Genomic DNA, 27,335 nt, shown 5'->3' with positions numbered 1-27,335 from the left:
ATAGCATTATACATTATAATGAAGCATTATACATAGCACAAAGGAGCTGCCAGCCTTCCTGACCTAACTAGCTCTACCCAGCTCTGCTCCCACCCCTGGCTGGTGCTGTAAATTACTGGGTAGCTTTAGAGCTTTGTTCCCACCTTCCTTTGTAATGCAAAGGCCAAGTTCAAAGTCAAGCTCAAGTTGTTCCTCCCCCTCCTTTTCTGAACCCGTCTGCTAACTTATCCCCTGTATCTTGCTTCCATCTCCCGTCCTGTGATTTTGTCGTGGGCTCATTCGCCAAAGTGGAGCATATAGCAGACTGAGCACTGTAGTGGGGTCACCTAAAAGAAAGTGTTACAATCAGTTAGCCACTGATTCTAAGTGTACTCCCCAAATAGGCAGCTGCCCCTGGGTTACACACCCAGGTGGAATCCTCTGTCACCAGATCAGACCAGACACTGCCTGACCATATTCAAATGCAACATTCCCTTCTTTGTTAAGTGGCCCACCCTGGTAGTGACATCTCTCCAAGACTCACTCAGTTGGACAAATGGGAGGGGGAGGGGGAAAGTAGATAAGGCAAGACAAGATGTAGAAACAGTCAAACAAAAATCCATACAGCATACTGGGAGCAAGGAAGAGACTGTGCAAATACTTCCCTTTAGCGTATGCATTTTTTAAAATTGTTTCATGGAGCTTAGATATTATGATGACAGGTGTGTTAGAAATGCCATAGATTAGATAGAGGTTCAAAGCTGCCCAGAATTTTCAGACATGAGTGCATGAGACAGCTGTGGATATTGACATTTATTTCCTTCTTGTACAAAAGGAGAAGCAACATTCCAAAAGTGGATCAAAATCTGAATCTATTTCTAGACTGAAAAATTAATCGATCAGTCAATCAAAACTCCAACATCATCAGCTGAAAAGTTAACTAAAAAGTTATGGTCAGATAAGCTCTTTATAGTTTCTCTTGATTGCTAATTCCATTTGATATGGTTTATTGAACTTTCAGAGACTTATAAACATCCTAAAATGTCCTGCTAAGGCTGATTCTAACACTCCAGCAGATTTTCTGGTCAGCCACCCATGATTCACCTTGGCCAGCACCCATATGCTTAAGTCCTAGGGATGACAGTGATTGATACCCATGTCTGGCAACAGAAGCTGTTCCCTGTTGACATCTAGCAGCAAGCCAACCACAAAAGGAAGTGTGAATTGCACTGAGGTCCCTGTCATCCCCAGGTGGGACCTGAGGGGGCATGAAAAAGATCATGCCCTGCTCCACTGACCCGACAGCAGCAATACACACACGTTGCAACCATCGTTGTACACCTGGAAGGGGACGATTTGGTGGATGCTACTAAGGTCAGCCTCCTCGCTGACGGTGATGCAGGACTGAACTGAGCATAGTAAACTATTTCCAGGAACTGTGCTGGCTTTGCTAGACTAGTTCCCCCTCAGTGCATGGCTGAGGGCTCGCAATAATACTGCAGTGGGACAGTCAGAAAAAATGGGAAATGGTGAGAGGTGGTACGTTGTGGCATAGACTAGGGGGCAGTACTGGGCATATTGGCCAATCCTGTTCTGCCTTAGCAACTTTTAAATTTTAGGCAATCAAATTTGGACCTTCAGGCTGGTTTATACCCTGGGGTGGGCAGCTATTGCTGATAGAGGGAGATTGTGACTTGGCTTTCTAGCCCTGCCTGCACTACATAAAGGGCTTGAGGGAGTAACTTCTTCAGTATAATGTCTTGTTGTTTCCAACAGTTAGTGCTGCAGCGGAATGATAGCTCAGTGCTGCAAATGTTGGGCCTTTCTGGGAGCTCAGTTGACCACCACCAATAGGTGGGTGACATTTTTGGTATATTATACTTGGATGGGAGGAAGGGGCTTCAGTAGGTGGCAGGATATGGGGCACATAGTGAAGGGGAGTGATGCCTCAGCACCATTTGACTGTATCCAGCAATGAATTCATGGTGCCTCAGCATATTACTGATCAGATCAGCAAAGACAATATGCCTGATAATGTTCTTGTAGAAAACAGACACACATCTCAGGGTTTTTTATTTATTTTTCCTAAATATATTCTTGGCAACGTCTCTGCTTCTCTGGCTTCCTGTCCCATACACCAGGTCAGGGATTCTCAAACTGGGGGTCGGGACCCCTCAGGGGGTTGCGAGGTTATTAGATGGGGGGGTCATGAGCTGTCAGCCTCCACCCCAAACCCCACTTTGCCTCCATCATTTATAATGATGTTAAATATATAAAAATGTGTTTTTAATTTATAAGGAGGGGTCGCACGCAGAGGCTTGTTATGTGTAGGGTTACCAGTACAAAAGTTTGAGAAGCACTACACTAGGTTAAATTCTCTGAAATATCCACTGCAGAATGTCCCTGAATCTGCTGCTTAGCACTGTCATTCGGACCGCTGTAATTTTCATTAGTCTGCTTAATGATGACACCGACTGGTGTAGGTTAGACTGACATTTAGATAACGTGGTCCTTTTTTGGAAAGGTTTTAGATTACTTTGATATTTTACTCTTTTACCAGTATTTACTATAGGACTAAAAAAGGACTTAAAATGGACCATCTCACCGTCTGAAACAAAACAGACGATAGAGTGGGTTTTGTTCATAGACTTACTATTCTTCTCTTCTGAACCACTTAGATTCCATTGCCTCATCTGACTATCAGCAAGGATAATCTTCTCCTGATATTGACACAGCGTGAATGAAAACTTGCTGGAATGTAGCACGGAGTTAATATTCAATGATTCAGGATCTGATCCAGAGTCCATTGAAGTGTGTAGGCATCTTTCCATTGACTAAAATGGACTTTGGATAAGGCTCTTAATGAGCAGAATTTATTAGTCTTTAAGGTTGAGATTTTCAAAGCCACCTAAAAGATTTGGATGTTCAATTCCCATTTTTATAAAAAAGCTTGTTTTATGTTAATGAATTTTTGGGAAAAGCAACAAAGAGTCTTGTGGCACCTTACAGACTAACAGACGTTTTGGAGCATGAGCTTTCGTGGGTGAACACCCACTTCGTCGGATAACATGCATCCGACGAAGTGGGTATTCACCCACGAAAGCTCATGCTCCAAAACGTCTGTTAGTCTGTAAGGTGCCACAAGACTCTTTGTTGCTTTTACAGATCCACACTAACACGGCTACCCCTCTGATACTTGAATTTTTTGGGTTACTCTTAAGACTGAAAAGACCTTAGAACAGGGGTGGGCAAACTATGGCCCAGATCTGGTCCTTTTAATCTGGCCCTCGAGCTCCTGCCAGGGAGCGGGGTCCAGGGCTCGCCCCACTCTGCACTGCTCCCAGAACCAGCAGCATATTCCCTCTCCGGCTCCTACGGATAGGGGCAGCCAGGGGTCTCTACACACTACCCCTGCCTCAAGCGCCACCCCTGCAGCTCCCATTGGCTGGGAACCGTGGCTGATGGGAGCTGCAGAGGCAGCACCTGCGGATGGAGGAGGGCACAGTCACCTGGCCACACCTCCATGTAGGAGCCAGAGGGGGGACATGCCATTGCTTCCAGGAGCTGAGGTAAGTGCCACCGAGAGCCTGTGCCCCGACCCCCTCCAGTGCCCCAACCTCCTGCCCCATCCCTGATCCCCCCCTCCTACCTGCCGAACCCCTCGGTCCCACCCTCTTGCACCCCAGAGCCCGCACCGCCAGCTGGAGCCCTCACCCCCCCGCCCCAACCTGGAGCCCCCTCCTGCACCCTGAACTCATTTCTGGCCCCACACCAGAGCCTGTACCCTCAGCTGGAGCCCGCACCCCCTCCTGCACCTCAGACCCCAATTTTGTGAGTATTCATAGCTCACCATACAATTTCCATACCCAGAAGTGGCCCTCAGGCCACATCACCCCTGCCTTAGAAGGCGTAGCAAGTGTGGTTGTGTAATCCTTGAATCCATCAAAATGAGAGTGCTAAAGGTAAAGAATGTAGACCCTGAGTCACTGATGTCAGTGGAGTTACATTATTTTGGATTAGTTTGGCCCAATATTCTGATACCTTTTCAAAATGAGTTTGGCTTAATGTTTTTATGAAAATAGGTGTTTCATTGTTATGTGGCATTTGGAGCTGAGTCATAGAGCCTGAATCCTTTATGTAAAGGGTAAATCGCATACTTCCAACATTCTTCCATGCAATTTTGTGCTCACATTTGATTCTTTCGAGCTTGTGCTTGCTGCTTATGATGGTCTGTTTGTGTCTCATACTGATTGTATAGCCATTGTTCATCTTCTACATCTGTTTGCTGAAAGAAAAGCCGTTCCATTTTTAAAGAGATTTAATAGGACAGGTCTTGAACAATTCTACATTTATAAAAATGCACTTCAATATCAGTAACAAGGGTTAGGTTAAAGAAGTTAGTGGGCATTATACCTGCCTGAAGAATACAGAATTGGGCTCTACTTAGGGTAGGTCTATACTCACCGTCCGGGTCGACGTGGTGAGTTCGACTTCTCGGAGTTCGAACTATCGCGTCTAATCAAGACGCGATAGTTCGAACTCCCCGCATGCTCCGGTCGACTCCGGAACTCCACCACTGTGAACGGCGGTGGCGGAGTCGACCTTGGAGCCGCGGAGTTCGACCCCGTCGCGTCTGGACGGGTAAGTCAGTCGAACTAGGGTACTTCGAGTTCAGCTACGCTATTCGCGTAGCTGAACTTGCGTACCCTAGTTCGACCCCCACCTTAGTGTAGACCAGGCCTTAGATTAGGGCCATGTTGCCCTCTCCTATGTATAATGATACACAAGAACGGGAGAGACTGCAAGAGTTTTCCCAAAATCATCATGTTCCTCCCTCCACCCAAAAGCCTGCAGACCTTCCAGGCTCTCAAGAAATCTGCCAGAAGCACAAAGCCGTCCATGAAGAAACTCTGTGTCCCCCAGGTCCTTGCTAATATGCAATACAGCTGCTCTTCAGTTACGACGTATCAGTAGCTGCTATTGGAAACCCTCCGTAAAAGCGGGGAGAGGTTCCCTATGCAAAAATTAATGGGGCCTCAGGTTGCAGAATTTTAGGCAACATACCATGGGCAGGTAGGGTGGCTTGTGGTGGGGTGAGATGATGTACATTTTCCCCAGTCTAACCTCTGCCCCTCTCCCCCCACCTCAACTCCAGACACACTAATCTCCTTTCCTGCCTGGGGCAAAATAGGAAGGCACTCTCAAGGTGCTTCAGGGACCGAGGGTCATGACCTAGCTAGCCCCTGACTGTTTGGTTTTCTAGTTTAGCTATTTCTAATATATGTGAGCACTGGAGACTTCGCAACTATTCCTCTTTTTATTTTTTTTATTTTTTGAGTAAGAGTTTAACCAAGTTTAATTTGCTTTAAGAATGGAACTTTCTTATCTATGTCTTAATTACATTTATTGACAAGTGGGAATTGCATGCATAATTGCTCCAGTACGGAATCATTTAAACTGCATTATATTACTATTTTTGTTATTGTTTTAGTATTGTTAATAACAATATGAAGCTATGCTTCAGTTCTCAGTTTCTTTTTTGTTATTGGAATCGCCAAAAAACTGAGGGCCATAACCATGAATAACGCCAAAATATACTCACCATACCTCAGCTTCCCAAATTTAGCCATTGGCGAACAGGTGAAAGAAGTAACAAGACTTTTTCAAGATTAAAAGGCAGCGTGAGAATTGTTCTTACGTAGCTGGTAAAAAAAAAAACAAAAAAACAAAACAAAAAAAAACCCCCTCTCCCATCCCTTTATGAAGAACTTTACTCAATAACTTGAGGAATGCTGTAGAATTAGTGTATTGGCTCACCCAACTATGTAGTTCTACCGTACAGCCTCCTTGAGAAATACCATGCAGTGTATATAGTTCATGGAATCTTCTAAGAAGAAGTCAAGTTTATATTTAACAGTCTTATCAAGCAGTTGAAGTAAAGTGAAAACTACACTGATACGCTAAGTAAAGTACACACAAAAGGCTTGGAAAGTTCAGAAGAAATAATTGTGCCAAATTCTTTCTCCCACGGATCTCCACTCAGCATACTTAGCGGTCTTAGGAAAGAAGAGTACATATGGACCATGTTAAGGCTCCTGTGTCTTATATGGTAGCTCCCTTGTTTGCTGGATCTGAGTGCACATTCCTTTCATTAGAATCCAGCACTGAAAAGGGCATTTTTAAAGCATTCTCAAAGTTTGTGAAATTAACATTAGAAGGGGTCTTTTGGATGATATTTGGAGAAAACTTAGTGTGGGGCCCTAAATTAGACATAGTTATATTAAACTTGCTATACATGAATGTTCATGTCTATACGGTAAACAGGGACTAGAAGTGGAATTTCATCTAGTGACTTGGGGACCACTTTGTCCTGTAAAGCTAGAAAACCTGTGCAAGGGCCAGGAAACTATCATCTCCCATGTGAGATTTCCTGCAATTCATTCTGCAAGTGGGGTAGGCAAAATGACAAGGGTCTCGTGTAGCAGGCAGCAGGCACAAACCTCTGGAGGCACAAAGATCTGCCAGAATGTCCTACAGTTCTCAGGGCACCTGCATAATTTAGGGACATCAGAATGGGGCCAAAATACTCCCCATTCCCTCCTAGGGGAACACGGCTATTGCAGAGTCATACTGCCATGCATTGCTGGCCAGTCTCCCTAAACTCCTGCCCTCAGGTAGGGGGAGGAGGGGTTACAATGTGTGGAAGAAAAGCTGCAAAAGATAATGCTAACAGGGTGAACTTTGTTATGTTAAATGGTTATAGTAGATCAGAATAGGACAGGGAGTTCACCAATACTGGTCCTGGGTACTGATAGCATAGGGTGAAGTGACACTGCATCATATTGGCTGATGGGGCAAGCTCAGGGAAGAGAATAGAAACAAGATAATAAATGTATCTGAAAGGAGACCGTTTCCCTGAACTGACCCATCGCAATTGCACCCGCTGATTGTTGGTTACATAAGATCTAGAAGTTTATAGGCAACGTGCTTGTGTTCTCAAATCCCTCTTCACCATACATCTCCTTATAGAGTGCTAGGAAAGGAGAGGAAAACTACAGGGCCATTCAGTTTCCCTTGGATTCTGGCTAGTAGAGGAAAGATGGCAGGGTCATAAGAACATACTGGGTCAGACAAAATGGTCCATTTAGCCCAATAATCCTGTCTTCCAAAAATGGCCGGTGCCAGATGCTTCAGAGCGAGTGAACAGAACAGGGCAATTTATCAAGTGATCCATCCTCTGTTGTCCACTCTCCGCTTTTGGCAATTAGAGGCTGGGGTTGTGTCCCTGACCATCTTGGCTAATAGCCATTTAGATGGACCTTCTCTGCGTGAATTTATCTAATTCTTTTTTGAACCCAGTTATACTTCAACATCCCCCTGGTAATAGTTCCACAAGTTTACTGTGCACTTCGTGAAACACATCCTTATGGTTTTAAACCTGCTGCCTATTAATTTATTGTGTCACCCCTGCTTCATGTGTATGTAAGGGGATAAACACCACTTCTGTATTCACTTGCTCCACACCATTCATAATTTTATAGACCTCTATTATATTCCCCCGTAGTCAGCTCTTTTTCAAACCGACAAGTCCCAGTCTTCTTTAATCTCTCCTCATATGGAAAATTTCTCTTATAAGGTGTCAGTGCTGCTCCATCCACTGGTGTGAAGCCCAATGAACTCCCAAGCCAGGTACCAGCTCCTGACTATGAATAGCATGTAAAATGGATCTCTGGATGCCAAAGCAAATTTTGTGGTTTTTATTCCATTGCATTTTCTTGAAAACTTATTTTTCACTATTCATCCAGCTCTAATTCTACAATACTTTGCCATTGGACTTTCAGAATACTCCCTCTTTGATAGTTACTTATTCTGTTTTATTTCATTTAAAAACATTGTTGTGGTATCTTTCAAACTGATTCACTTTTGTTTGTAATGCCCTGTGTAGCGATTAGAGTTTTTACTATCAATTGGCAGTCAATTTCATTAAGGATTTTTAAGAATTTGTAAGTCCCTGATTCAACAAAAATCCATCACACTAGTCACATGTTTCAAGTTAGGCATGTGCTTAAGCACCTAGCTGAAATAGATCTTAAATCTTTTGTGTAGGCATTACTGCTAAATTTGCCTATCTGAAAGACTCTCTCTTTCCTGGTGTCTTACTGCCGTAGCTCCAGTAGGAAGAGGAGTTCAAGCTGAATCACCCTCATTATAAAAGAAGAGCAGGGCATTCTCAGTGAGGGCCCCAGGACTCTGAAACTTGCTCCCTTCCTTGGTCTGAAATAGCCTGTACTCAATAACATGGGCATGCTGCAAATGCCATTTGTTTGATAGGGTTTGGGGGAAGGAGTAGGTTATTGTGTACGACTGGGGCTCAGTCTCTTTTCTGGAGCTTTTCCATTTTGGTTTGTTGGCTTGCTGAGGAGGTTAATGATTATCTTCATTTGCATATTAAACTTACACTAACCATGCAACAGCATAAATATTAACTATTTTCAGGATAGGCAGAGCTTTTATATGGGTTTTTTTTGTAATGTTAACGCCAAAGAAAATTAATGTATAAGCAAAACAGTTGTTAAAAACAAAATAGCAAAACTATTATTAAAAATGTATTGCGCTATAAATAAAAAGGCCAGATTCTAATACTCTTACTTACACTAGACTTTGCTCTGCAAACAATGTCAAACTGAAGTCATTGGGATTATTTGTGGAGTAGGTGCTATTCAACATGAGAGAGAGTATAAGAACATGACCTACAGTACTTTACAAATGGACAAAGACATTCCTAATGCTAAAGAGTTTACAATGGAAGAAAATAATAAGAGAAATAACTGTTCTTAAAGCTAACCGAAATATGAGGGGGAAAATATCCAGTTTAATGCAGTTTATTTAAATCTTTTGTTTGATTAATAGACAAGGCGGGTGAGGTATTATCTTTTATTGGACCAACTTCTGTTGGTGAGAGAGACAAGCTTTAGAGCTTACACAGAGCTCTTCTTCAGACCTGGGAAAGGTACTGTCAGTGTCACAGCTAAATAGGAGGTGGAACAGATTATCGGAAGGAGTTAACATGTTGCAAGTGACCATTCCAGGTGAAATGAGCAGTTATAGGAGAAACGTGGGTTAGTGGGTTCTAGGTATTTGTAATGAGCCATAAATCCAGTGTCTTTATTGAGTTCATGATTTTTGGTGTCTAACAAAATTATGAATTTATGCTCCCAGAGTCGTGTTGTGCAGGTTTCCTTTGAAGATGAGAATTGAGAGGTCAGATATGGCATGCTCGTTTTGTGAAAAGTATTTGCCCACAAGCAATATGGTGTTTTTGTCTTTTATCATTTTTCTGTGTGAGTTCACTCAAGAGTATAGTGATTGTCTCATTTCACCCACACAGTTATTGGGCCATTCAGTGCACTAGATGAGGTGGTCAGTATGTGTAGAACCTATGGATCTTGAAAGGTGTGTTGTGCTCAATCATCGTAATAGTGGAGATATGTCTGCAAGTTTTATGTCTGGTTTTTATGGCAGGGTCTATTGCCTCTTTGAGTTGATGGGTCCTGGTCTGTGGGGAGCTTGTTTGATTATTAACATACATGAATGTTGCATACAAGGATTAAAAATATCTTCATAACATGTAATTTGTTACCTTTAAAGCACATATTTGTGTTTGCACAAGCACTTATCATTACCTGTTTATTTTGCTAAAATTCCCAAAGTTGTAACCATATATTATAAAATCTATTTGATCCTGATTTAAGATTCTGTTTATATTACTGAGCGTTTTCCAGTTCCCTGGATTTGACAAGTTAGAGTACACATTCAACAGTGGTGTTTACACATTTTAGCCAGAGTGTCTTTTTTGCACTGGAAGCAAAGTGTGTTCTTCCTCAGTTTGGGTGTGATTTAATAGAAATAACCATATTCATTTCTGGTCAGAATCTTAAATCACTAAATTCATCTTTATTTTCAGTCATCTAAAAAGCCTATTGGTACATTTTAGAATTTATTTTAAAACTGAATTGCAAGCATGCTTCTAGTTCTTATGTTTTGGTGGCATGAATAATTAAGTCAAACCATAAATATTCTAAGCACCACAGGGAGCTGTAATATCTGAGGATAAGTCTGAAATGCATTACTACTGTCATTAATGATGTGCTAGGTGTGTGGCTGGAAGAGGAATTTTCAAGACAGCTGTAACAAGTGCAATAATCTATTTAGCTACAGCTGTCCTTCAGACACAACATTCGTGTACTGTATCTGGAAAACTAAATTTGGCAACAGATGTGGTTAGAAGAATGCTACAGAATATCTTGAGTCAAGGCAGCACTGAGAACCGTTAGTAGAGTAAGGGTCCCTGGAACTGTCTGGAATTTCAAGGTCAGTGTATTTAAGTAGCAGTATACTCAATCATTGCAGACATTCCATATTCTGCAAATATGAATCCCTCAAGGGCCTTTTTAATTTCAAGGAGTCCTGGCTTTTCCAAGTTTCATAGCCAAGACTCCCTCATGGGCAAAGAGATTATTTCCTTTCTGTGTAGTTGTTATACAGCTGAGTGCAGCGACTGGGACACAGGGCCTGTATTATAGTGACAGCTATGATTATGGTTGAATTCCAGCTTCCATTCTAAACTCCCCTTTTAAATTGCTCATAACTTTCTCTCACACATCTCTTTAGGGCTGAAATTATCAATGCTCTCTACCCAGAAAGTTTCAGAAAAATACTTCCAGCCATTTTTGAGTCCTTCAGGTCAGGGGAAGAGGGGAAGGCATTTGGCTCTAGAGCAGGGGAGAGTCAGGTAACTGGAGGAGATAGGAAAAGGGTGTAGTGAAAGCAATGAGTATGGCAGGGGTTGAGATGTGCATAAAGTGAGAGAAGCAATGGGGAATACAGGAACTGATATCCTCAGTTCCCACAATTCACACGGTAGTAACAGCTGTTACCTGACCATTGTATGTGTCTTGCCAGGTGTGCAGGCTGGAGCTCCAGTCTCTCTCCTGCTCCAGCTGTGCTGGAAGTTCTTAGGCAGGAAGGAAGCAGTGCATGTGCAGCAAAGGAGCTTCTTGTCTATCCCCCCTTCTCTCTTCCTTGTGCCTGAGGATGAGACCAGGAGACATTTTGGCTCATGCTGCCTTGCAGTGTGAGAGAAAATGGAGGCAAGTGTGACATTAAAGAGAAATGTGTGGCACTTGGGAGGCCTGTGATTATAATTTGTATCGCTGTAGAGTGGAGACCAGTGCCCCATGACAGGTACTGTACAAACACAGACTAGACAGTCCCTGCCCCCAAAGAACTTAGTCTGGCAGTTATTATTCTTCAGTGAGGCCTTGCAACATCCTTATGGGGTAGGCAAAATAAAGTGTAGGGAGGATAAGTGACTTGTCCAAGATCACACAGCAAGGCAGCGGCATTGGGGTCTGTGTTCAGAGGGGTTCTAGTGCTCCTGGGTGGAGCTTTATCCCTCTTCTCCCACGTGCACACAGTGCTTAGCTCTCAGGATTGGGAAGCACCAAATCAAGAGGCTGTGATGTCAAATCTACAGTCCTTTGGAAATGCCACGTCTCCTGCATTGGAACTGAATGATGTGCAGTCTGGGGAAAAGGAGGAGAGGAGGCTATGGGTGGGAAGAGGTGTAGGCAGCAGCACGGGGGGAGAAGGACTGGGAGCAAACTGCTATGTCACTTATTTGTCCCTCAATGTTTCTTTCTTGAGCAGTACTCAGCACGTGTATTAAGTAAAGTTCTGGTAAATGGAAGACCTGGGTTCTATTATTTTGCTACATTAAGCTATGTTTTTAGAATAAATTTAACCAACATTGCCAAAGGAGGACAGAAAGCACAGAAGCCTGGATTTGTTGGTAGACTATTACTCAACTGAAATAAGTTTTTAAAACAAACCTCTGACCTTGCATTTTCTCCTTTGCATGCTCGATTATCTCTTCAGATTACTGTTTGACCCTCAGGCATCAGTATTGTAAACTGTATCACCTATTCCAAAATATAATCCTGATCTTCATCATTTAGGGATTATTGTCAAGTTTTATTCTAATCTTTTATACTGTGGTGTTTCTAAATGCTGGTCAGGTGCATGGGGTATTATTGCAGATTCTCTCATGTGTGACCTCAGATTCCCATTACTGGCAGTGAAAGTTAGTAATCCAGATCCTTTGAGATGCTGACTTGGGGCAGCTCAGGCTTTAGCAGAGAGCACATTTGACTGATTTATTTATTTGAAAATGTATTTGTGGAGAACTTTTTTTAAACGCCCTTCATTTGCAGAGCCTTCAGAATTTTTTGAATCACCTTTTACAGAGACAAATGTTCTAGCATAAATCACTGAGGGGGGAAGTTTATGATTCTTCATGTGAGATTTAATTAAATATATTGAATTAATCAAGAAGAGCATAAGCCTGAGGCTTTCTCTCTGCCTTTTATTAAAGATAAGTAAGTAGGTCATTGACTATTTTTTATCTACCTCATTCATTTCTTTCAAAATTACTTTCTCTTCCAGTTCCACGACAGCCTGGAGTGAGCAATAATCTGTTTGAAATATTTGAAATTGAAAGAGGGATTAGTGCAGATGAGGATGAAGCAAATGATGATCCAGGTACTTATCAAGTTTACTATTCAGGATACAGTTTTACAGGATATCTGCATATCAGCTGTTTTTATACCATCTTTGTTTTAACTGTGTCCCTTCAACTAATTGGTCTAATGCTTCCTTTACAAATGTGGGTTTTAACAACACAGGTTTGTGCTCTAAATAGTATATTAAGTGACACTGTTATTTGCCTAGTACTTGTTAATATTGCTGTCGCTTTTTTTATAACTCAGTATATTGCACTTGTAAATTCTATCCAGTCAGAACGTTGGTGAGTGGTCCACCAGCCTTAAGGATCAAGGACTGTTCTTATGTGTCTGTCTGGTCTGTTCCTTGCAGGTATCCTGGTGCACAGCTGTAACTTCGATCGTGGTCTGTGTGGATGGATCAGAGATAAAGATGATGATTTGCACTGGGAACCACTTAGAGATCCATCAGGTACAATAACTTTGTCCAGTCACACCTGTTTAATTTAAGAACCCAAGCCTGCTCCCATTACATTTAATCTGTGCAGAAGGAATTTCTCAAAACTTTGCTAATTGACAGTAGGTTAAGAAATGGCCTACTACTCAATGGTTTTAGGACCTGCTCCCATTAAATGTAGTGGGGGTTTTGCTACTTCAGTGTTGATGACACCATTGAATGGAAGTACATCACTATACCTCAACTGGGGAACCGGCTCTTTGTTAGCCTGTATCTTCTAGATAGGAACAGTAAAGTGTTTTCTTTCCTCCTTTCTTAGCTTCCTTAATTGAATAGGGAAAAAACTTGGAATGTGGCCCAATTTATTTATTCCTATTTGAAGCAAAATCTATAGTTCAAGGATATGAGGAGATATTTTTAAAATTGCCATGCCAACATAATTATTTGCATGGTAATACTAAAATTGTGGCCAAAGCTGGAAATAATTTTGGCTCTACTGTTAAATACAAAGTTCTGTTTCTATCTTAACATTCCCAGAGCATAGTTTACAGAAATCCAATATAAAATATTACAGAAGTATGTACATAGGAAAACTTTTAGTAAAAAGGGAAGGAGGGTAGATTTTTACTATATATAATTTTTCAAAATTTACAGCGTACATCTCAGGTAGCAAAAACGGACCTTGGAATATTGAGTTGAATGAAACAAAGGCCACAAATCACAGGCTCTTTCTGGATCCCAGCTGGTATTCACTCAGGGCAGTGAACCACTCCATACTGGGTCAATGATATGATATTCTTAACCTTTTTCCAGAGGGTATGGCTGGAGAGTCTTGTCCGCATGCTCGGGGTTCAGCTGATCGCCATATTTGGGGTCGGGAAGGAATTTTCCTCCAGGGTAGATTGGCAGTGGCCCTGGAGGTTTTTCGCCTTCCTCCGAAGCATGGGGCAGGGGTCGCTTGCTAAAGGAGTGGGTGGATCGGCTTATGTGGCCTGCATCTTGCAGGAGGTCAGACTAGATGATCATAATGGTCCCTTCTGATCTTGAATTCTATGATTCTATGACCTCAGAGAATCTGCTCTCTCTACAAAAAGAATACACTGAGTTTACAAAAAAATCAAGGCTGGACACAAGTCAATGTTTGCTGCCAAATCTGTCTCCACATAGTACTGAGAGCTATATGGTGATGTTCTGTTTTAAACATACAGTCCTGACCATGCATTCCCCTTCAGCCCTCTTACCAAAGGGATGGAGATTAGACACACTCCTTTAGCTCTCCATTAGACCCTATAGGATTACATCATAGAAAGAATGCCTCATGTGACTGATTGTAGACACTGAAAGGAAATGCATTCCCTGGTTGTAAAATACTATGAGTTAAATCATAGCCCCAATGGGGGGGTAGGGCGAAGGAAGTCTTTTTCTCCAGCACAAGGACCAAAGTATTCAGCACTGTAATAGAGTGCTTATCTGATGGAGTCAGGTCAGGGCCATCATCCTTGCACACCAAGGCTGCACTGGGGGCAGTACTGATTAAACCTGTTCAACAGATGTAGTAAGGAGCATGATCTCCATCCTCCCCCTCCTGACTGTATTGGTATGGTGCCTCTAAGCACCACTCCTTTCTCATGTGACTCAGGCTCAGAAAAGACATCATTTAGCATTACATACATATAACTTTTAAGATGCTTGTGGCCTACAATGAGTTTCTGATTAGGTGTACTCACTTAAAGTGCATGAATTTTGTTTACTCCAGGGTTGTTTTGAAAAGCATCAGTTTCAAAAAGATCACTTGGCTAGCTGGCTGGAACTCTTTCATACATTTTTTTCCAGTTATATTCTATGTTACCAGCTTCTTACCCATACACTGCTGCTACTTACAAACCGTTAAAACCAAACCAAACCCCAATCATTTCACAGATTTATTCTTTACAGCTGGCCAATTGTTTCCTGGCTTTCAAAGCCCTGATGTTTAGGGGTTTTTTTTAAGTGGTTTATCAGAAGCTACATTTTAAAGGTGCTGGGCTATTTCTTTAGGTTTACCTTATATGTAGAAATTAGGTGAAGGTCTATTCTTGTAGGGGCTTGTCTACGTACACACTATGAATGTTTTCCTACTAATTTAGATAAATCTGTGCAACTCTCTAGAGTGGATGCAGTTATCCTGGTATAACTTTGTCCATGCTAGAGGGTCATACTGAACTAACTGAATGTTTTTTCTACCAATTTAGTTGTACTGTTCCAAAAACAAAGTGTAGACAAAGCATACCATACTTTTTTAAGCAGATCACACTGCATGACTCTGTTCCTGTCTGAGGAGCCAACTCAGCAATGCATTTAAGCATGTGATTGTCTCATGGAATTCAGGCAGATGCTTTGCTGAATTGAAGACTGAGATTATGGACTTTTTTCTTTGTCTTGGCACATTATTTTGTTAAAATCACATTCATACTTTCTTGCAAAGAGATGATTTAAAAAAAAATCATCATAGCTTTGCTTAGAACAAACATTTAGGCAACGATCAAACTGAACAAGAAATATTCAAATCTAGTTAGACTAAAACTGACTAAACCTCAGAGTAAAAGGTTAAACTATTATAATTTAGAAGCAGCAAAGAATCCTGTGGCACCTTATAGACTAACAGACGTTTTGCAGCATGAGCTTTCGTGGGTGAATACCCACTTCTTCAGATGCAAGAGAAGAAGTGGCTTGCATCTGAAGAAGTGGGTATTCACCCACGAAAGCTCATGCTGCAAAACGTCTGTTAGTCTATAAGGTGCCACAGGATTCTTTGCTGCTTCTACAGAACCAGACTAACACGGCTACCCCTCTGATATTATAATTTAGTAAATTCTGTACATCTCTACAATATGGAAAAAGCATTTTCAGGCTCACTGACTTCAACAGCTCAGATTTCATGGAACCTTTATAACGTAATTAATACTAAGACCTTTAAAGTGAATTTTGATTTTTGACATTCTGCTGTGATATCAAGGCTGTTTGTTTTATGGTTAGAACATGGAGCTCTCAGTTGGATATTATTGTTTTGTAATTTTTTTTCCAGTCAGCTTAGATTGGCATGAGACCCAACTCATTTTTTGCAAACCTCGAAATGCTGCTCTAGCTTTAATGAGTTCAAAGTTTTTTAAAAAATCCTCTTGGTATGGTTATGGGATTTTTAGAAGACCTAAAGTCTCATTTATCATAGTTTTAGCAGCCTACATAAAAAGGATCACTAGAAGAATTTATTGGGCTTACATGTTTGATTTTGGCTTTTATAAATGTTGCCCTGCCATGAGGTCCTCTGGTTTTCATTTATATGCAGGTATCTCTCACCAAAGGGATAGGGATATTAATGGGTTTTTGAATGATGTTCACATGTACAGTAACAATCTAACATTATAACAGAAGACGCACTGGAAAGTACAACAAGACTTAGGCTACTAAATGCCTAAGTCACTTCTGAAAATGGGATTTGGGAATTTTCAAAAATTTTACTATTTGTCCAGAATGCACATGTATTAATGAGTGCCTAAATCTTGTCATTTCATAACTGCTATCTAGAATATTTAGGAGGCTTAGTTTATCGTTAAGGCTTTTGAGTGAAGTTTCCTATGCAGCGGTGTTAGTGAAGAGTCAATGACTTGTAATGGAAATTTAAATCTCCTTTACCACAGCTAATGCAGCAAAGCAACACATTTACAACAGTGATTTCTAAGAAGTCCTGGAGTTTGAAATCCCCAAGACACAGGAATTTGCAAGATTGATGGCACATTAAGTACATGTGTCTCTGTACGTGAAAGGTACTGACCATACTTGGAAACATTTAAAAAGAGCTGCCTTTTCTTTTGCAGGTGGACAGTATGTGACTATCTCTGAACCCAAAGGCAAAGAGGGAAAAGTGGCACGTCTGGTCGTGCCACTTGGCCAGTTAGCTCATTCAGGGGACTTGTGTCTGTCCTTTAGGCATAAGGTATCTGGACTACATTCTGGTCTACTCCAAGTGTTTTTAAGAAAAAATGGTGCTCATGGACCAGCAGTTTGGGGAAGAAATGGTGGCCATGGCTGGAGACAAACGCAAATAACTTTGCAGGACTCAGGCATCAAAAGTGTAAGTATAGCTGTCTATACAGTTTTCAGTGTTTTAGTATAGGAGGCTGATACTAGACCTAAGAGATGAATAGCCCATGCTTTTCCTCCATCGTAAAAATACTCTGCCTGAGTGAAAACTAAACAAATACAGGAGGTCACTAGAACTTGTGAACAAGGACGACAGCACTTAGAGATGGATTTATAAACACCTGCTCCTTAGTCTTTTAAAAATAGTCTAGAGGCTCTTGGAATAAGGCCACACCATAGCTCAGCAAACAGCCCCTCTATCACAGAAAAACCAAATATAAAACAACCAGATGCATTTGCGAGATATTTTAAAATATCAGCTATGATTTTCAGTACCCCAGTTTTTGGATGCCCATCTTGAGACACCTATAAGCTCTCCAACACTTCCTGAAAAATTAGGTCTGTTTTTTGATGCCCACTGGAGGCACCTTAACTATGTTGTTGTTTCTGAAAATTTAAGCTAATATATATATTGTCTTTTTTGCTCTAACTTCCCTCATTAATCCGAAAAGCCTAAAGGGAATGTAAACATTATTTTACAGAATTGATGATAGATCTTTTCTCTGTATTGACTTTTTCTACATCAGTAATAAAGTCTGATTGTAGTAAAGTACACCTCTACCTCGAAGTAATGCTGTCCTCGGGAGCCAAAAAAATCTTACCGCATTATATTGAACTTGCTTGGATCCACGGGAGTGCACAGCCCCGTCCCACCCTGGAGCACTGCTTTACCGCGTTATATTGAGGGAGAGGTGTATTGCAAAATCCTACATGAATTTATCTAAACTCTAGTTTCGACAGGGTCACTGCGTACATATCCTGTTCAGGGGTTTTTTTTGGGTGGGGGGAGCATGCAGGTTCTCCTATCTAATGAGGGAATCTTGCTCGAATGTTTGATTAATTTTCAGACCATGGACAAAACAACAACATTTGCTCATGTTAAAACAGTTTAGTCTTGGAGTTTATCGCAGCAGTGCAGGTGATTGATACGAGTGATTATGGATGGATTAAAATAAATATAAAATGGGTACTAAATTCTAGCTGAGCCCATTTAGCTTTAGGGAACATTCTACAGCATATTATTTTGCCATGGTCCTCTCACCTTATATTCTCTTCTTCATCCTACTTTAAATCTGTTGAGCTCTCCCTCATTCAAACTAGGTGTATTTTTAGTTATCTAAATAAGCAGATATGCAGCATTTGCTACATCACGTTGTAGGAAGTCAAAGTTTAGATTAGCACATTTCCCCAGAAGCTTGGAACATGTTATATAGGGGATACTATTTCTAGATCCAGCTTACAATACATTCACTGTTCAAATTGATCAATTTGCAATGTGGATGTGGAGGGAAAATGTTTTCAAAATACAACGGTTCTTTAGAGCAATGGATAAAGTGATTACTGGGAGGATCACCACCCCTGGAGACAGAGATTCCTCCCTCAAAGCTGAACTCTGCTTCCAGCAGCAGAGTAAGCACACTTCCAGAGATCACTGAAAGTGTTTTATCCATTACAAATACCAACATCCAGGGATATGTCTAAGTTCCCTGAGGCTGGAACCCTTCAGAACAGGTAGCCAGTCTTGTCTTTTTTTTTTTTCTTTAAAGTTTACATCTGACTCTGTCTTATTTCCTTCCCCAGGTTATTTTCAAAGGTGAAAAAGGGAAAGGCAGAACCGGGGACATTGGATTAGATGATGTGAGCTTGAGGAAAGGCCGCTGCTCTGAAGAACATTAGCAACACCACTAGACTGGCAAAGAATATATACAATTTCTCTGTCCTTTTAATCCTATTCCTATCAAGTTAAAAGAAACCTGTGGGCCAAAGTGGAAAATATGGACAGTGATCACCTCATTAGCCCAGTGAAACTCTACTTAAAATAATGCAAATCGTCTGTAAGGATGCAAACTTCAAGCCAATATTGGGTGTTTTTACTATTATTCCTTGTCCACATACTTTGTGTGTGATAAAGGTATCTTGTACCATGCCTGAAAAATGCTCATATTAAATGGGGATGGAGGGGATGGGAGAGCAAGTGTGGCTAAATGTCATCAGAAGAGATCTCCAGCTCACAGTGGTAGTATTAACGGTTGTTGTGTGTTTTGCCATAGTGGTACCATTACACTGATGATGATGATATGCTGTGCGATTTGTTTGACTTCATAATTTGAAGTTAACTGAGGCCTGGACCTGAACTTTGGCTATTTTACTGCCATTGACTTTTAAAGAATGGCGTGTTACATATCAAATAGCATTTATTCTGATGTATCTATAGTAACAAAAGGCAGTTATGTAGAGTAGGTGCTGCATCCCTTAATATTGCTAGTACTGTGTTGTGTAAATGTGTGTGGTTACTAATGTATTTATGTTTCTTATATTTAGATTCCAGTTGCAAGGTAAATGGCAGCTGTGCTTTCAAGCTAAAATACAGTATATGAGCTCGGTGTGTTCTTTGACCCTGTGCTGGTGACCACTGATAAATTAGCAGTGTCCTGACATTTTCTATCTTTTGGCCCTAAATACTAGTGATTTTTTTCATGAGGTTATGATTGAAAACAAAGGGCCAGATCCTCAGCTGGTGTAGTGGTGTGTAACTCAATGGTTTGCCATAGTCCTAAATTAGTTTATACCAGCTGATTAGCAAGATGCTGCCTACTAACAACTCCCATTGATCTCTCTGGGAGTGTAGGATGCTGAGCACTGCCAAGGAGGTGCTTTTGCATTCTGCAGCATTGAACTTGTTGAAGTCAGTGGCAGTTTTGCAATTGACAATAGGATGGGCCACACTCCCTGCTGGTAGTAATTATTACAACCCATCTCAGCAGTACAAGTGAGTCAGTTGCTCTAATGCATTGAAATATAACTGACCACTGAATCTTGCATCTGTACAAGGTCCTTGCCAGACTGCTCAGAAAACTACAACAACAACATTTAGAGCTAAAATGTTAGTTCTAGATGGAATTAGTATTTGTCAGACTATTGGGCTTTTTCTTTTAGTCATCCATTTTGGATGTGGTAAATGTACAACTCCATGGAGAAATGTTGAATTTCTCCACTTGGCTTGTCTAGCCTTTTTTAAATGAAAAAGCTTTAATATTAGCATTGAGATCAGTTTTAAATTTGACAAATTTATATTTATATTAGAAGCAAACTAATAGATTGTTGTTCTAGGGAGACAACCTTAAAATTTCAAATAAGGTACAGCCAGACGACAAAAAGCTTTATGACCTTATTTTAAAATAATTAAATGTAAATTACTAATGTAAGAGCAATGTATCATTATGTACGATCTTATAAAAGTTATTTCTGGTTTCAACAAAAACCTGTGTCTAGTCCTGCACACCCTGTCCTTAAGGATGACATTGCAAGACATCAAATCCTTATTTCAAACTCTTATTAGGAGTTCTTGACTTAGTGAATCTACCATGTTTTTGGATTTAGTAGCTCATCCTAAAAGGATTAAAACATACTTTGCACTAAGATATGTTTTAACTGTCTTACCAAATCATGTTACAGCCTGTCGAGGTTCTAGTCCATCTACAGAAGAAAGGCCCACCCAGGTTTTAATCATTCTGCCGTTAGGACTGGGCATATGGAAGTTTTGTTAGGGCAGAAATAATGCACTGACCTGTAAGATACCATCTGCACTGTCAACATTAATCAAGATCCAGAGATCCCAACTCCTCCTATTGATGCATTTCATAAGTAGTAAATGGACCACCGTTCATCAGTATTGCAGTATACAACAATATTATGCCACTGTATATGCTTGAATGGGTTAAACAAATCCTTACATTTAAACAAACATTATAGCAAGAAGCAAAATACTACTATAAACAGCTACATTTTCACTTTGTTGGTGTACAGCATGTAATGGCTCAGCTTCCAAACCACCTCTAGTCAAAGATTGCCCCTGGATAGTTCATCACTTACCTCTAAAGATTACTCTGCCTGATTTGATTGATGGAGTCTATTGAAGAGTCACCAGCCCCCTGCAAAAGGTTTAAAAAAAAGTATTTTAGGTGACTGTGAGCTTGTTCAGTCCACTTCCATTTTGGGAGAGGAGACAATAATTTAACTTGCTGGGTCATCTTTTCCCCTTTTTGCATGATTCTTACTCCTCCTGCCAAAGTCCCTGATCTTGCAATGAGCTCTATGCAAGCTCACCCCCTGAATCCATGCAGAGTGTCACCAACGTGAGTGGGAGTTAGCAAGGACAGAGGGGTCTACCCACATGGAGTTCATTAATTGGGGATGTAACTAGTAGAGACTACCATTTCCCATACATTCCAGACACAATTTTGGGTGTGCAGATGACTATGTAAGATCTGAATATAGCCTTAAGACATTGTTTATAGCTACCCATTTCCTTTATTGTTCAATAATTGCATAGCTGGTTCTAAAGAAAATCCTCCTGAAAAATCCATTCTAAGTGTCAATGAGAAGATATTGCGCTAAACTCTAATGGAAACAGTTATCAAACGTACTGTATATCATCTTAACTGGCTTATAATTTAAGTTTTTGAAGAAATGTTAACTTTCCTCCCAAACTGACTGAAAATAAAAAGTATCTTTGTAAATTACAGGCACTGAGTACAACTGAAGTGATAGCTACATGGTTTTGTTTTTAATTTCCACTCACATAAAAATGCAATAGGTGGGATTTTCAAAAAAAAAACTTTGAGTTGGCCTAAGTCTGTTCCCAGTGCAGAGTTTTTAGCTATTGGTAAAGCTTTAATAGGAGCAAAGGTGGGCCAATGCTGATTGCTTTCAAAAATCCCATCCAAATTGTTTGAAGTGTGGCAAAGCCTTCCTGGGGGTATCATAGTCGGGGATCCTTAAGAGAGAAGTCTAGACAAAGGGACTGAAGATTGTGATAAACCATGGCATGCTGGACAGCTGATGGAGCTAAATTGAGTCAAACACAAAACCTTACATCCACACACAGAAGAGGGCTTTCATCAGCAGAATCTACCCCAGACTCCATGTTCTCTCAAAGGGAGAAAACACAATAGTAGTTTTTTCATTTACCTTTGCATCTTATCACACAAACATCAACTCCTCCAGTAGCTATCTGCCACTTATTCCCCCCCTAACTATGATGCTTTTGTACGATAATGGTCTTGGCCCCATCCAAACCCCACTGAAGTCAATGAAAAGACTCCTATTGGCTTCAAGCCACTAGCTGATAGCAACTCTTTAAACATAGTATCAATTCAAAAACAGTTTACGCTAAGTACTTGCAACTTCCAATCAATGCCTCTACAAATCAGGACAACAGGAATGCTATAATTCTTACAAATTAATTTTTAACATTAATTTTACATCAGGTATGAATCATAACTTACATGGAGCAGCAGACTAAATACTTTAGGCTGTATGGTGCCAAGCAGATGAAGTTGACCTTGGAGCTTATAAAGTAACTAGAATGTAATAGACTTTCATTTTGGAAATGTTTGCCATTGATTAATTTCATCACTTAATGTCCCTACACTTGAACACAAACTGTTCCAAATCTTCCTTTTGTGTTTCTCAGCTATCTGAGGGGAATTTTAGTTAACAGAGGGTCAGCTGGCTTTCACCAAAACCATATGTAGCAGAAATTTCCATTTATTATTTCTGTAGTCAAGAAAACCGGACACCAGGTTACTATAAAACTCCCGTGCTCATTAAATCACATTCGCCATTACACATTGTTGTTCAGCTATGTACTGTAATCACAAGGCTTTTCACTGCAGTCTTTCCAGACCATAAACAGTCAAAATCCACTGACATTTGGGTTTGTTTAAATTTGCACATGGGTAGACTGAAAAGTTGCAAGAGGAAAACAAACATGTTAGAAGTCTGCATGACGAACTAAAATGGCTATGGAACACACAACTCAGTCCGGATCAAGATTTGGAATAAATTCTGGGCATACAAGTATAGCCCATACCCCAGAACAGCTGCTTTTACTGCACGGAGGTGCAGCTTTACAAAGTGTGCAAGTACTTAAAGAACGCTCTCTCCTTGTGCGTAACACTGCTTCAGGCTGTTGTGGTCCTCTGAATATATATTTCATGGACTCTACCCCCTTTTCAGGCCTCAGGTCAGCACCTGGGATGGAATCATGCTATTTTCCGACTGCAGCCATGATTGCCTCGGTAAATCTAACTTGAGTTTGATACCTGCAATTCTCTTCTCTCTTGGAGCTACGACCGTCTGTAACCAAATATCCCCAAAGAAGAGCTTTGTGTAGCTCAAAAGCTTGTCTCTTTCACCAAGCTGGTCTAATATATTACCTCACCCACCTTGTCTTAAAGCAAAGCATTTAGAACAAAAGCCTTTCACAAAAATAGATGTATATATAGTCTGTTTTTAAGACCTGTCTTACCAGGTGTTAATCCATCTTCCACATGGAGATGTAGGTAGGTCTAAGCTTCCTATAGGCACTCCAAAATCCTCTAGGGCAGGGGTTGGCAACCTTTCAGAAGTGCTGTGCCGAGTCTTCATTTAGTCACTCTGATTTAAGGTTTTGCGTGCCGGTAATACACTTCAACGTTTTTAGAAGGTCTCTTTCCATAAGTCTATAATATAGAACTAAACTATTGTTGTATGTAAAGTAAACAAGATTTTTAAAATGTTTAAGAAGCTTCATTTAGAATTAAATTAAAATGCAAAGCCCCCCAGACTGGTGACCAGGATCCAGGCAGTGTGAGTGCCACTGAAAATCACCTCGCGTGCCGCCTTCGGCACACGTGCCATAGGTTGCCTACCCCTGCTCTAGGGTCTTGGTGGCAAACTCACAACCCACTGCACTCCCCTCTGATTTAGTGGTAGGATCTCCCACTATCTAGATCCAGTGTGTTGCTTTCCTGCTTGTTTTACCAACAGCTCCCTATTAAGCTAGATTAATGCATTGATTTGGGAAAGTCATTACCCAATATATAGTAACTTCACCTCACTGACCAGGTCCCATATAGTGTTCATAAGATTACTACAGCAAATCAATATTCTTACATTATTACATAGCAGCTCCACATCCACAATGCTAACCATTCCCACAAAGAAAATATTAGCAGTGAAAGTTATATTTGCTTAATAATCTTACCCTTCACTCCCATGGTCACTTAAGTGATCTGTAATGGACACATACAATTTCCATTTCTGTAAGAGTTACCTCTTTTGATGTAAGTGGTTAGCCAAAGCTTAGAGCCCTGTGGCTTGTTTCAGTTATGAGGAGAAATTAATGATGGGACCATGCTCTCATTGTTCCTTCTCCCCAATATCTTCTCAAATAGTCCTTATGTTAACACTGCCCCTCTCCCCACATAAGCACTAGCACCTGTGTCCAATATAAAAAGGGCTTCAAAATACAGGTAAGCTAAACCAGGAGCAGTCACAGGGGTCTTTTTGAACTCTGAAAATGCTAAGTCACATTCTGTTGAGGACTCACACAAATTTCCTTTTTCCCTTACAGTTTCCTTCTATATCAGCATTTACTAGTTCCACTGGTTCACTTTGTGCAACCATAGTTCCACTTTTTACTATTTGCTGCTTGTCAAACATTCAGCAAACAAACATTCCCTGTTCTTGCTTAAGATCCATAAGGGCTTTAGAGTGGCACTCACAAGGGGGACTTGGGTGCGTAACTGCCAATTTAGAAGCCCTTGGCATTCACAACACCCCTTCTCAGCTGCCACCTAACCGTGCAGGCACCTGATGTCCTTATGTTTCTCTTCTAAAGCACCCCAAAGTGCCTGAATTTCAGCAGCTGGCATGTGCACACCGAAGTCTTGCCTAAATCCTGACAACACTAAGTATTTCTTCACCCAATTCACGTCCAAGTCCCAGGGGGGTTCACAATCTACATATTCCCCTGGCTATCGCTCCATCCAATAGGTGTGGTTTAAGCACTAGCCCAGAGAAAGGGAATATGACTATCACCCAGCACTCACCTGGGTGGTGAGAGACCCAGGTTCCAGTGTTCCTCTTCCAATGCAGCACCTCAGTCCCCGCCTTGTGAATCTCAGCTTCAACAGCTACGATTCCCCTCCGAGATCAGGGTATCAAAATAGGTTTTGCCTAAAAGTCATTTGTATCACCTGGGACACATCTTTAAGGGAAATTTCCACAGACTGAATTTATAAGACATCATTCTTGGCATTTATTACAGATATTAGCCATAATGAAATCCACACAAATTAGAGTCATAGAGCATAAGGCCAAAGGGGACCACCAGCACCAGCCAGCATGTAAACCCCAACAACTGAAACTGCACCAAAGTATTACAACTCTCTTGAGACTAAACTATTGTGTGCCAGAAGCAGAGAATAGAAGGGTCCCAAAACCTGAGGCCTCTGCAATGGCAGGGAATTGATTAAGCACGATCTACCAACATGATCCTGGCAGGCAACCCAGGCCCCATGCTGCAGAGGAAAGCAAAACCCAAAAAAGGTTGCTGTCATTCTGACCTGAGGGAAAATTCCTTCTTGACTCCAACATACATAGGCTTGGAAGAATTCAAGCTATTTTTAATAATTTTGATACTATAGATGTTTATTTTAAGCATTTTTCAATTCAATTAAAATTAATATGCAAAATTATGGGTTTACGTTTTTTATTTCTAATCTATTTAAATTATCAAAGTTGTGGGACATTATGTGGGGTGTGTGAGATGTATCTGAACATGTCAAAAGTTAAAATTGTATAACCATTAACACACAGAATTGTCAACATCACATGTCAAAATATACAAAGTAAAAATCCTTAAATCAAACTCTAGTAACTTCTCAAACAGCATTTTTCTTACTTTACCCATCTGTAAATTTCAATGATCATCAATGGAAATACTTGTTGTTGGACTGTGTGCATATGGTGAAATTTTTGTTTACTGACATTTGTCAAAAATTTAATTCTTCCAAGCCTACACATTTGGCAATCTGACCATGTGAGCAAAAACCAGTCAGCCAAGCACTTGAGACACATAATTCTCAGTACCACCTCCAAGTACTAGCCTACCCCATCCTTTGTCTCTAGTACCTAGACCTTTTGCTTGAATTCCAGAACTCCTATTTTCAAACCCAGTTTTTGGAAAGGTGCATATTCCCCAGTCCATTTCTCCAATTGAGACCAATTATGTGGTTTATTTTGAGATCCCCTATGCCCTAATCTTAGTTTGAGCCAGTCTCCCTTATTCCCATTCATTTCACAGATCAGATTACACATTCAATATCCAAACTCCCATTTGTGTTGTTTAACTGCCACATCTAAACAAAAATTGTGGGGCTGAGCTTTGTAGTTCCAAGATTTGCCCTTTCAGCTTGGTGTTCCCCCGTTTCCTGTTAGGTTTTCATTAGACACTTGCGATGTTCTGTACTGGCCAGCCTTATATTTAAAAATCCTTTTTATAGCTAACTGGGTGTACCTTGGCTTCTGTGACTCTGTTCTCTCCTAGTTCTCTCCATATAATATTAGGATTGGAAGATACCTCAGGTGGTCATCTAGTCCAATCCCCTGCTCAAAGCAGGACCAACACCAACTAAATCATCCCAGCCAAGGCTTTGTCAAGCCTACTTTAAAAACCTCTAAGGATGGAGATTCCACCACCTCACTAGGTAACCCATTCCAGTGCTTCTCCACCCTCCTAGTGAAACAGTTTTTCCCAATATTCAACCTAGACCTCCCGCACTGCAAAACTTGAGACCATTGCTTCTTGTTCTGTCATCTGCCACCACTAAGAACAGCCTAGCTCCATCCTCTTTGGAACCCCCCTTCAGGTAGTTGAAGGCTGCTATCAACTCTCCCCTCACTCTTGATAGCAGCCTTCCTAACAGCTCCTTCAGGGTGTCCTTTGGAAGATGTTCCTCACCCCACTCCTTTATGGAGGCTTCTCAGGGCTCTTTTTGGTCCTCTTCTCTTCTCTCTCTACATCTTACCTCTAGGTATTCTCATCCACAAAACACAAAATTCAACTACCATCTCCATGAGGATGATTCACAGATGAACCTCTCTTCTCCAGACCTGTCTCCTTCGGTCCAAACTAAAATCTCAGTCTGTCTTTCTGAGATCTCCTCAACATGGCTAAAAGAGAGCTCAAACTTGCTCCCAAACCCTCTCCATTACCTTCCTTCTTGATCACTGTGCCTGCCACTCTAGTTCATAACCAGGGAATCATCTTCGACACAGACCTTTCATTAAGGCCTCACATCTAGGTTATGTCTGCAGATTCTTTCTGCACC

At 41.0% G+C, this 27,335-nt stretch overlaps 1 protein-coding gene and 1 long non-coding RNA gene across 8 annotated transcripts in view; one reads left to right on the top strand and one right to left on the bottom strand.

The window, feature by feature from the left end:
- NPNT (nephronectin) overlaps positions 1 to 21,695 on the top strand; it is a 77,166-nt gene extending 55,471 nt beyond the window's left edge. For all 4 annotated transcript variants that reach the window (XM_045018670.1, XM_045018671.1, XM_045018673.1 and 1 more), the window contains 4 exons: positions 12,484 to 12,579; positions 12,913 to 13,011; positions 16,851 to 17,107; positions 18,757 to 21,695. In XM_045018670.1, coding sequence (XP_044874605.1) covers positions 12,484 to 12,579; positions 12,913 to 13,011; positions 16,851 to 17,107; positions 18,757 to 18,852 — 548 coding nt within the window. In that variant the 3' untranslated portion in view covers positions 18,853 to 21,695. The remainder of the gene's footprint in view (positions 1 to 12,483; positions 12,580 to 12,912; positions 13,012 to 16,850; positions 17,108 to 18,756) is intronic.
- Positions 1 to 27,335, bottom strand: part of LOC123371276 — a 60,224-nt gene that overhangs the window by 11,303 nt on the left and 21,586 nt on the right. Inside the window, exons 8-11 of one of the 4 annotated variants that reach the window (XR_006579743.1) lie at positions 25,053 to 25,179; positions 23,489 to 23,681; positions 21,049 to 21,107; positions 10,917 to 11,067 (exon numbers count right to left, since the gene is read on the bottom strand). This is a non-coding gene — a long non-coding RNA (uncharacterized LOC123371276). Of the gene's footprint in view, positions 1 to 10,916; positions 11,068 to 12,335; positions 12,948 to 13,953; positions 14,079 to 21,048; positions 21,108 to 23,488; positions 23,682 to 25,052; positions 25,180 to 27,335 lie in introns of those variants that run through there. The other 3 variants (XR_006579742.1, XR_006579744.1, XR_006579745.1) reach the window with 3 other exon arrangements.

This window comes from Mauremys mutica, chromosome 5 (assembly GCF_020497125.1).
Source record: "Mauremys mutica isolate MM-2020 ecotype Southern chromosome 5, ASM2049712v1, whole genome shotgun sequence".
NCBI lineage: Eukaryota > Metazoa > Chordata > Testudines > Geoemydidae > Mauremys > Mauremys mutica.
The sequence above is the reverse complement of the archived record's forward strand: the minus strand, read 5'-3'. Positions and strand labels throughout refer to the sequence as shown.